The 12,052-nt window shown below is 36.9% G+C and overlaps 1 protein-coding gene across 3 annotated transcripts in view; it reads right to left on the bottom strand.

Annotated features, from left to right (window-relative positions):
- The window catches only part of GABA-B-R1 (gamma-aminobutyric acid type B receptor subunit 1), a 159,240-nt gene extending 151,351 nt beyond the window's left edge, over positions 1 to 7,889 (bottom strand). For 2 of the 3 annotated variants that reach the window (XM_065238019.1, XM_065238020.1), the window contains exons 1-2: positions 7,726 to 7,889; positions 7,331 to 7,547 (exon numbers count right to left, since the gene is read on the bottom strand). In XM_065238019.1, the coding sequence (XP_065094091.1) occupies positions 7,331 to 7,547; positions 7,726 to 7,788 (280 nt within the window). In that variant the 5' untranslated portion in view covers positions 7,789 to 7,889. Of the gene's footprint in view, positions 1 to 6,348; positions 6,559 to 7,330; positions 7,548 to 7,725 lie in introns of those variants that run through there. The other variant, XM_065238023.1, reaches the window with a different exon arrangement.
- Between the last annotated feature and the right edge of the window lie 4,163 nt (positions 7,890 to 12,052).

The following is a 12,052-nucleotide window of genomic DNA, read 5'->3' as shown; positions in this document are numbered from 1 at the left end:
CTTAACAGTTTTCGATGAACTTCGAGTAATACTGACAGGTATGGTGATTTGTGATATGCATGCAATGCTGAAACATATATTGTTTCAACAGAGAATGGGAAGAAAAGCTAGGGAGTTTTTTGCAAGTTTGTTACATAAATTAACAAAAATCGTTCGAGCTAATGAAACTCTGTATCGGAAAAGGACTTTTTAGCTCCTGACCTGGTCTAACCATATTCAAACACCCCATTCTGCTAAGTTGATCAAAATTTAATCAAGCTGTCACCATGTAGATATTTCACTTCCATATGCACAACTTCCGACAAATTAATTTCATTTGGCGCGGAGTAGGTGTGTGCAGCAACTGTTTGTCGAGGGGGAAAACAGTTTTGAAATTCAACAAGTTCGCTGTCTAGCAGCACTGCTTAGCCAACGTCCTAGTTAGGGGTTACACCAAAGCTTCATTCTGCACCCGATGAGGGAGTATAATAGTGCACAAGGTTCTGCAAAGGACTCTGTCGCTTAAACAAAAGCAGCGGCAGCGCAACCTATGTAAGTGATCCAAAAGGGAAGTGCATAGGTTCAACCCATTACACAAACTTAGCAGTATCGTATGGGTGCATTAGTTCATAGATATGCAACATTGCAAATTGCATTATGATGCAAACAAGTCTCATACATTTTAATATGTTATTAAGTTGTTTGCAGCTGCCACCAGTTTCACTATCCACTATGTCTCATTTAGGTTAATAAAATACTAATTAGCGGTTTGGCATCAAACAGTGTGTAAATGCTGCAGTGTGACACAATCATTTATAATCCTCCTGCTTTGTGATCATTTTAGAACCGTTCTGCCTAAGGGTTCTTTGGTCTTCTGTCGACTGGATATATCCAAGTACAAACTCTTTGTACTTTGTATCACATCCATTCTTCAACAATATTTTACCGTTAGCTTTTAAATGAGGTATAGAGTGGTTATTGGGGTGGGTCAAGTTTGTAAGGCATTTCTCAACCCTCTGCTCTTTCGATCTGTATTGAGGTCCTCAACAACTGTGACAATTTTGAACGAATCTGTTTATGATCATAAATTGCGAAAGAGCTTTAAAGGTGTTTTATTTTTCAATTTTTATATTAAAACTAGGGTCCGGATAAAGCGCTTTTGCACGGAAGTGTTTTTTTTTTTTTTTTTTTTTGTAACTAGCGTAAGTGTGCCTGTGATTTGCATCGAGTAACGGATATTGTGAGTAAGCTGAAGGATGTCTCGCTGTATACGCCCAAGACTGGACGGGCGGTAGCTGGTGGCCGTGAACGGTTCCTGGGGAAAGCACTAGATGCAAACCTCCTCCCAGATCACCATGGCAATACAGAAAGTATCACAACAAAGGTACGTTCAAACAAATCTGAAGGCCACTCAACTGGAGTTGCTCTTCTAGACATAGAAAAAGCATTCGACAGTGTTTGGCATGAAGGTTTGATTGCTAAATTTAAAAAGTTTAATTTTCCACTTTACATTATGAAATTAGTTCAAAATTATTTAACTGACAGAACTCTGCAGGTAAATTATCAAAATTCCAAATCTAATCGACTACCTGTTAGAGCAGGAGTTCCTCAGAGTAGCATTCTTGGGCCTATATTGTATAACATTTTCACTTCGGACCTCCCTGATTTGCCTCAGGGTTGCCACAAATCTTTGTTCGCTGATGACACAGGCATTTCCGCTAAAGGAAGAAGTCTTCGTGTTATTTGCAGCAGACTTCAGAAAAGTTTAGATATTTTCTCTTCTTATTTACAAAAATGGAAGATTTCTAACAACACTTCCAAAACTCAACTTATAATATTTCCACATAAGCCCAGAGCTTCTTTTTTGAAACCTAGTAGTAGTCACATAGTCACTATGAACGGAGTTCCAATTTCCTGGTCAAACCAAGTGAAATATCTTGGCATTCAAGCCAAATGTAACAAATATATAAAATGTTTGTATCCTCTTATAAACAGGAAATCCAAACTTTGCCTGACGAATAAACTTCTAATATTTAAACAAGTTTTTAGACCGGCCATGCTTTACGCTGTGCCAATATGGTCTTGTTGTTGCACTACCAGGAAAAAAGCACTTCAAAGGATTCAGAACAAAATTCTGAAGATGATTTTGAAGTTGCCTCCCTGGTACAGTACTGCTGAAGTACATAGAATTTCGAATGTTGAGACTTTAGAACAAATGTCCAACAAAATAATTAATAATTTCAGGCAAAAATCGTTGCAATCCTCAATTGCAATGATTAATTCCCTATATGCTTAGATAAGATTTAGTTTTAGTTTTTTAGTTTTATGCTATCAATTGTTATACTGACATGCAGGTTTAAAAAAACCTGTTTAAAATACTGAATTGCCAAGACAGGAACAATGTAAAAACACTTAGATATAGATCATAACAATTAAGGCTGGTAAGTTACTGTAGTAACTGGAGCACCTAGGTTAAAAATGAAATGTAATTTATTTTAAATTTGGAACAAATAAAAAGTAAAAAAAAAAAAAGGTAATTGCTATTAGATATTTAGAAAACAGTGACAGCGGACATGAAGAACCAGTGGAGGTGCCGGGCAAAGGTGTTTATCCTAGACAAATGGTAAGTTACAAATTCGACAACAGAGAATTGTCGTAGGCGCCGTCGTAGTCGCTGTCGTAATCGCCGTCGTAGTCGTAAGCAGTACCGTTGGTATATTTAAAATTAAACCAACCGCTGAAAATATGAATTATCGCGTATTTCTGTTGCTCATTACATTCCAAGTGAAATTCGAGAACGTAATTTCATTTGAATAGCTTGTTTAACCAGGTCGTTTCTTTTTCATGACTTTTCTGTGATATTATTTCTTTTTTTTTCTCTCTTTTATTTATTTACATGTATATATATATCTGTATATTTCCATATATTCCTATACATTTCCATATATTTCCAGAGAGCGAGATAAGGCGCTATAACCTTGGCATTAAATCTGGGTTGAGTTGGAAGTGGTCGGAACGACCGTTTGAGGGCAGTGGCTTTCGACGCGGGTTTCTTTGAATTTACATGGTGCCCTCGCGGACTGTCGGGGCCTTTCGATAAAGAAAGTTTGCTCTATCAGATGCTGGTGTTATATTTCGTGGGTGTGTGTTTGATGGTTGAAGGGTTTGTGTTTGGAGCTGTCGTTTACGGATGGTTGTTCCACTTGTTTCAAATGTTAACCCAGAAATAGCCTGGCTTTTGGTTCAAATGCCAAAAGTTCATCCAAAGACACCATGAGCATAAATTAAATTTTATAGCAATTATGCTCCCAACGAAAACATATAAATACTATTATTCAATTGTAACTGGAAGCGTTTGGTACGGGAGGTCCACGCTTTCTTCTTTTCCCTTGATCTCAGGTTGTGGAGTGGTTTCAGATTTTCATTTCTGACATCACTTGACTCCTTGAAATCCTCTCTGCGGCACATGCTGCGCAGTTGGCCTGGCCGTTGACAAGAAAAATGAAGCCGTCATTTTCCAGGATGCTTTCAAAGTATTGGCTGCGTTAGTGTGAGATTAGATTAGATTAGATTAGATAAATTCAAAAGAGCTTTTAAGTTTCTATGGGAGGTTTGGAAATCGGAGTAAAAGTATACATTGGCTAGCCAAAAATTAAAAAAAAAAAATGCTTAATATTTATAAATTCTGGGATTCCAATTGAGATGATTATACAGAAATACTAAATCCAAGATCGATTTGATTCGACTGCTGTGTAATAAGTTATTATGTTTTTATTTCAGGCCTACTGCTCCAACTTACATATACACTGTATACTTTACAGTGTATCTCAAAATTGATCGTACACCTGAATGGAACTTTTTTTAATCACTGTGAATAGATAGGATTTTGAAACCTGGATTTTGATTTGAATTTATTTATTTCGTCAACCCTAGGCTGCGTGGGTTTACAAAATAAATACATCTACAGTAGAGTGTTTCAGCGTTTATGGAAAAAGTCAAAGTCTTGAATTTCAAACGCTACCCCCTGAAATGGTAATTTAGGGGGTCGGAAACACCCTACGAAAATGTGATGTGTCATTTGGTTCACGGGAACCCATGGCTCAAAGGGCTTGAAGTTTGTATGGGGAAAATCGACAAAATGTGTGGAGGAACAAGCCACTTTCACATTCGTGTAAAAAAATGTAGAATCTTTGGAGTATTGGAAGCATCTTGATTGAAGATCGGATGTGAATCCGAGTTACCCCCGAAAAGTTATTAGCGTTTCAATTGAACACCACCGGTCATAATTTTGGGGAGGCCTAACGTGCTTTGTGCGGTTTTTATTTTTACGGACAGGCATACGAATAGCAATGTTTGCATGGATATAACTTTTTCATTTTACGTTGAAATTGGCTGAAATTTACACAGTGAGTAGAAAAATGTTCGATATTAAGGTCTAATAAAACGCGGAACAGATTGACCAAGTGGTTCCGGTTTTATTCCGGGTTTCCGATAGGCTATCGGGGGAGAAAATTTATAACAAGGCTGTGCTGGAAATTGAAAGAAACGGCTAGCTCAACGCTCTCTTAACCTCGGGCCGGCTATCCACGTACTCTTGGCAGAACCGATGGCTAGCCCAGAATCACAGAGACGAGTGGAGATCAGCAGCAGACGGACGACACGAGCAGCGTAACGATGGATACCTCTGGGGAGCAAATATTAGGCTATGTTATTCGAATCCATCTGGCGCTGTTCATAAACTACGTAGACAATATAGGTGGGGGGGGGGGGGGTTGACTACTATCCACGGCCCATACAAATTTAAAAAAAATGATATGGACAATTGTCTACGCAGGGGGGGGGGGGTCAAGAATCCCAAAAAACTGTATACGTAGTTAATGAATAGCCCCTCTCTGGCATAAAATATGACATCTAAACAAACATGTCATGTCATGTCAAGTACTCCGAGACTGAAAAGATCGTTGCTCGACGAAAAGTACGTTTGATTGAACTGAACCTAAATTTACATGAATTTTTCTAAGTGTGCAGGATTAAATTCAGATCGCGGTGAATCACATCGAAAGCTCGTAGATAGAACTCCTTCGAAAGACCGTCGAGACCTGGCGATTTTTCGATGCGCTCGTTCGGAAGGCAGAGAGAATTTGTGTAGTTGCTATTTCGTCCATAAAGGTTTCCTTTGTAGCGTTCTCTTCGGGGATGACTCTCCCACATTAGAACAATTTATCTTCTTCTTCACCCACATTCGCCCGTGCATAGAGATCAGCAAAATACTGAACCATGTGATCACGAATCGTATCGGCATTGTTGATTATCTCGCCCCTCTCGTTCCGCAGATGTTCGATGGTGGTTCTCCGTTTTGTACGCTCTTCTATCTGGAAAGTAGACAGGAGTTCTCCGGCAACATCCACACACGTCACTCTTAAAAGTTACTTTATACGGAACTTATATGAACTTTGGAGGGTGGTTTTCGGCTCTCACAGTCTACTACGGAGTTTTCCGTCTACTATTGCTCGTTTCGATGATATAGGGTAAATGTCTCTAATGTTGGCCTATGGATCTAATATTGGGCCCATCGTTAAAAATCTGTTATTTCCGGCGAACTTTGAGATTTGGGCGTAATTGCTTTTGTAAACAAACAAGTCAATCGCCGGTTTCTGGCGAATTAAAGAAAAAGCTACGAAGTTCTCCGGATTTATCAATTTTATCTAGATGAACACGTCATCTATTTCATCTTCTTCAGGGATTTACTAATTACATAATTTGGTTGATTAAATCATTTTGATCAATTCATATCTTTTTGCTCTATTCTTCACTACCAGTATCCAGTTTGTTGCTTCTCATATATAAAATGATTTATAAACCAATAATCCTTACGTAGATGAAATGCTATATCTTTGCAAAATACTGGTTATTTGTTATGCATTGATTTCATTTCACAAGTCCTGTCAAATTCAAGATTTGGTCGTAATTGTAACGTAAGTCGTCGATTTCTCGCGAATAAAAGCTCAACCTGGTAGAGGCATGACTGGCATAATTTGTTTGGGAGAATTAGCTTTTATTCGTGAGAAATCGACGAATTTATTTGAAAAAAAAAAACACGCCCAAATCTCGTATAAGTCCGGAGTTGTGAAATGAAATCAATTTATATCAATATTTAGGAATGATTTAAAATTTCCTCTAAATAAGAATGTTTGGTTATAAAATCACTTAAGATATGACAAACAACAAATTCGATACTGGTTGTGAAGAATAGAACAAACAATATTAAAAGATCGAAATTAGTCAATCAATCAAATTATGTATCAATAAATCTCTGAAAAAGTACGCACTTCCCAGTAGCTTGTCATGAAAATACAATAGGTTACTCACCAGTATAGGGATTTTGATCTAATTTTCGTCCTACTAAGCACAACTCGCACTTAACCTCTCTTTTTCGAACGAATATGAATCCAAAAATAGATCGATTCTACTAAAGATGACTTCCAAATTTATTTACCTTTATCAAAGTTCCGTTGGATTTTATAAAGAGACATACATTGTTGAGATATTGTTAGAAATCTAACACTGCTTCTCGATTCTAAATTAATTCTATGAGTTTCAATACCGTCTTAACGCATTGAAACGCCATTGGTTTTTCTAGGTTTTTTTTTCTTAGATCTACGAATGAAAGCAGATAAATTGATTTGCTAGGAGCGCTTCTTTTGCTTTGAGAACAATGATTGTACATACTCATACAACGCGCTCGTATAGGCTTTGTTTTGTAGCTTATGAGCATCGAAACAAATGTATTATTGATGTTTTCTGCTCGACAGTACGGGAATGGGCGATTACGGCGACGTAACGCTCTACCATACTTTCCATATATTTTGAAAGCTTATGATGTGTCTAATCTTGTTATTATTTATTTGGTTATATCTTTCTCTTTGGGCGAGAGATTCAAATCTTAACAATTTCTCAATTTGAGTTCCAGAATTGCCTTCAAAACGATAGCAACACAATCGGCTTAGTGTGACTTAAACGAACATCAATTAATGCAAAGCGGTTTAGTTTATCTTTATGTTCGTTCTTGCCAGTACAATATCTTGAAAGTATCGAGGATTAGTCGACATCAGTAAACGTAAGCTTTTACCGTATCAACTGTTTCTCCATCCTGCTGCATGGAAGCTAAACGATATTGATTTCAACGAGGGATATTCTCTAATTCTGTCATCCGCATCATTTATTTCAGATTTTGCTTGTTCATTCCCATAACAGAAGGATATTTGATGAAAAAGTTGCTGAACAAATGGAGCGTACGACAATGTATCCGAAGGAGAAAATGAAAAATATCAGCTGGTTCAATGGTACTTACCAATAAAAAACCACACGTACGCCCTGCCGTAAAGCTGCTGTTTGTACATTTCGCAAAGTACTCGCCTGGCTGCGACTACGTAGAATAGTCCGACGATGATACGAGCATCTTGTCTTCGCAGATTTCGTACCGCATCGGTTGGATCGGAAAGGAATGATTGTCTCGTCACTATCTCGATACCAGCATCCTTACATCGAGTTTCTAAATCCTCGACGGTCTGAGCGGTTGATTGTGGGGTAGAATGAGCCAGCAGAATTGGGACGCAAAACGAACATAAGAAATATAATATAATTTGTTAGCAATCGGATATGACGCAGCTCTGATACGTGATTTAGCGTGAGTATACGAATCATTAACACGAATCATTTGATGTAAAGGTGTATATGCGGACTTACCGATATGAACACTTCTTCGGCTTGTTGGAGAATCGCAACTCGCGACCATCCAAATTTCTGCATTAATTTAATCCTAGTTGGATTATGTACAGTGGCAGATGGATGCGTTCTAAATAACGTAGGAAATCTACTTCTATCTGATAAGGCAGGACTAGATGCGCCGTAGCATAACTGTAAGTAAAGAATTTATGTTTATAGATTTAGTAATGCGGTACAACGTCAGCATTTAGGGGCTGTTCATAAACTACATAGACAGGTTAGGGGGGGGGGGGGGTGACAATTATCCACGGCCCATACAAATTTAAAAAAAAATTGTACGGACAATTGTCTACGCAGGGGGAGGGGGTCAAGATTCCCAAAAAATGTTACGTAGTGTATGAACAGCCCGTTACAATAAGGCGTGCATCGAAAAGTAACTTCATTTTTTAAAGAATAAAATAAAGAACAAAAACGTAGCGAAAATTAAAGATTGTTTTTTCCCGCAGAATTTTTACCAATAAATTAAAAACAGACCTGCCCAACGTTTTTAATCCACGGGCCATATAACGTAATGCATATCAGTTAGCGGGGCATACATGTGTAAAACAGTAGAAGTATTCACAAAGCACATCGTAAACGTATACACCCTCATAAATGCGCAAACTTCGATTACACTCCAATGGACCCTGGTATTTTTACGATACTGTATATGTTTACCATACGCATAGTAAATACACTGGAGTCGCTTTTTACGCGGGTGATACGCCCTGCGCAAAGAAAAAACCGCGTAAAAAAAACCGCGTAAAAAAAACCGCGTAAAAAAAACCGCGTAAATTCTGGAATCCGCGTAAATTCCGAAAGCCGCGTAAAAAAACCGCGTAAAAAAAGACCGTGTAAAAAAAACCGCGTAAAAAGCGACTCTAGTGTATAATGATAAACCGCGTAAATTCTGATATCCGCGTAAAAAAAAACCAAAATCCACGTAAAAAAAACCGCGTAAATTCCGGAATCCGCGTAAAAAAAAACCGCGTTAATTCAGAAATCCGCGTAAAAAAAAACCGCGTAAAAAAACCGTGTAAAAAAACCGCGTAAGAAGTGACTCCATTAGGGTGTACCCCTAATTTTTCTTACCGCATGATTTTACGGATCCATAGGCTTTCGTTTTATTGATTTGTTCGAAACTATCATTTTACTGATTAAGTTTGATAAAAAAAAACTACTCAAAGAAGTATAGAAAAAACAGGAAAATTTCCTGTATTGTTCAACAATTCAACATTTATTTACTCTTAATTATTTGATGGGTGTTACTAGTGATGTTCATCTGATGGGTATTACTAATGTTAAAATGATCAGTGTGAAAATCCGCCGATATTAATTATGGGCAAATCACCCACGACGCAGCTTATCAATGTCCAACTTACCCGGGCAGCAACCAACTGTCAGGAAATGTGTATGAAAGATCATGACCTAGCTAGTTATTATCCATCTCATATCTTCCCTCTCCTTCGGTATAAAAGTTTTAAATGTTTTTTTTTAACAATAACTAATGTTAATGAATCACTGAATGCTGTCAGTTTTAATTTCTCTAATATCATGGCGCCACCCACCTTTCTATTGGCATAATGTTAATACAAAAATGTATGGAGAGTTGATTTTATTTCCATTATTATTTATTTTTATTTTTATTTAGCGTTTTCAGAGAAAACAATATTTTGTACATTCAAAGTGTTTTTATGTTACTTCATACGCGAAGTTAGCGATTTTAAGAGTTGGTTGGAAATGGTAACATGAAGCTTTAGTGTGATAATTTATTAGCTAGAGAATGATCTTTAGAAGAGAGTATGTGGATAGTTCCGTTAGAGTACGGCAGTATGAAAATTGAATAGAAGTTGAAAATAAGCGAAGGGCCATTAATGCGACAGTTTTTAAAGATAGACGCACATCTTTGCCTAACCCGTACGATGTACGCGGAGACTTGAAGTATGTCTCCAAGTCTACAGGCAAAAATGTGCGTCCTTCTTTTTGCTCATAAACTGACTGCGGCTGTGGAATAGTTCTAGCGACGTTTTCATCACTACCTAAAGCCCCACGTTGCGAGAGCAGTTCCAGTCGATGGTGTGTTATAATGCAATTCTTCTTTACCCAACTATTGTGTTGCTCCTCTCGTCATGACCAACGTCATCATCTCAGAGAGAAAGCAGTAGGGTGGTTGTTGCGTGCTGTACCATCATCAGCATTGTTGACGGCTACTTCCGCCTTGAGTTGGAAGCAAAAAGCACATAAAATTTATAAAAAACACAATAGTAGTAATAATTTATTAATTTATTTGGATCTGTGCGATCAACTGAATTTAGCTATAAGTACTGCATTTGAAGAATATAATGCAAAAACTGAACGTGAAATAAAGTCCTGTCCGAAGAACTTCTTTAATTACGTAAAAACGAAATTAAAATCTGACAATTTTCCTTCAATAATGCATCTAGACGAAAATGTCGGTGATAGTTCGGAAAAAAACTGTAATCTATTCGCAAAATTTTTTCAAGAAATTTATACGACATTTTCTGAAGAAGATCGTGACCGCGATTATTTTACATTTTATCCAGAATTTTCAAGGGACATTGGCCTCAATCAACTTCAAGTGCAGAACATTTTGCAGGCTTTAAAAAATTTAGATGCCTCAAAAGGTCCTGGACCTGACGGAATTCCTCCAGTATTTATTAAATGTCTAGCAATGGAACTCACTGCTCCATTGTTTTGGCTTTTTAATATGTCCCTGGAATCCGGAACCTTCCATAAAATTTGGAAAAGCTCATTTCTAGTACCTATCTTTAAATCTGGTCGAAAATCTGACGTACGTAATTATCGTGGTATAGCCATTATCTCTTGCATTCCTAAGCTTTTCGAGTCAATTATCAACGAAAAATTACTTCTCCAAATCAAAAATAGAATTACTGACATGCAACACGGCTTTTTCAAGGGTCGTTCGACCTCGACCAACTTACTTGAATTTATAGACTATTCATTGAATGCAATGGATAATGGAAACCACGTAGAAGCTCTCTATACAGACTTTAGCAAGGCATTTGACCGCATAGACATACCAATGCTACTTTTTAAATTGAAAAAAAAAATGGAATTGAGTCAGGGCTCCTGAAATGGCTTGAATCATATTTAACTAACCGCCAACAAATAATTAAATTCAACGGAAAGAAATCGAGCCCAATTCAAGTCACTTCAGGCGTCCCCCAAGGCTCTCATTTTGGACCTCTCCTTTTTATTCTATACGTAAACGACATATCTTACATTCTCAAAAAACTTAAATTGCTTATTTATGCCGACGACATGAAGCTCTTTTTGGAAATAAGAAATGAAGAAGACATCAATATATTCCGGAATGAAATACACATATTCTACATATGGTGCAAAAAAAGTCTACTAGAATTGAATGTAAAAAAATGTAACTTAATATCATTTAGTAGAAAAAGAACAACTTCAAACATTTCAATTGCATTAGGAAATCAAACTGTAGACAAATGTGAAAGAGTTAGGGATTTAGGAATTATCTTAGACTCTAAGCTAACTTTCATAGACCATTAAAATACAATTATTCACAGGGCAAATAACATGCTAGGCTTTATCAAGCGCTTTTGCTATAACTTTCAGGACCCATACACAATTAAAACACTATACAGGGTGTTTGGTTCCGGGTTTTACATATTTTTAGGGTAGATAGGGCTCTTAAAGTTATGAAAAAATCCCCATGAAACATAGGGTCGGAAATGACTGCTAAGTGAGTTATTCAACATTTTATATTTTTTTGTATTGCCAACTTTGGTTAGCTATATTTTTTTAATCTTAATGTGGTTTTCTGATTTCAACATACCAAATGAAAGATTAAAGTCTTAGCTATCAATGTTCTTTGAAAAAGAACTCGATTAAAGTTAATTATCATACATTAAAATTGAAAAGTATGTTGAAAGTACCGAAAAAATTGGTGAAATTTCATACATTTTAGTGTTTTTAAGTTGAATATTTTCATTTCTGTTTAATTAGTTGTTCTACAAAACATTTTCCATGCAGTTCTCTAGATTTGTGCCTTTGGTAGTAACCTTGTAGGCTTTATGGTTTCTTGGTTATTATTGATTTAAAACAGCCATAAAAACTTGTGACGTTTTCATAAAATGCGCTATAGTCACCCTATTCGTTCGTACGTTCGACTGTTGCAGTGGACTACGCACATGAAAATTTGGTAGAATGTTATTGTAAATGTTTAGCTACATTCTTAACTTTTGATTACCGCACATCTCCTGCGCCGAAAGAAAACATAACTGCGGAGATGTTTCGCGGT

Source organism: Ochlerotatus camptorhynchus, unplaced genomic scaffold, assembly GCF_037179485.1.
Source record: "Ochlerotatus camptorhynchus isolate MF236.1 unplaced genomic scaffold, CSIRO-AGI_Acam_v1.1 ptg000685l, whole genome shotgun sequence".
NCBI lineage: Eukaryota > Metazoa > Arthropoda > Insecta > Diptera > Culicidae > Ochlerotatus > Ochlerotatus camptorhynchus.
This window is presented reverse-complemented; position numbering and strand designations above follow the sequence as displayed.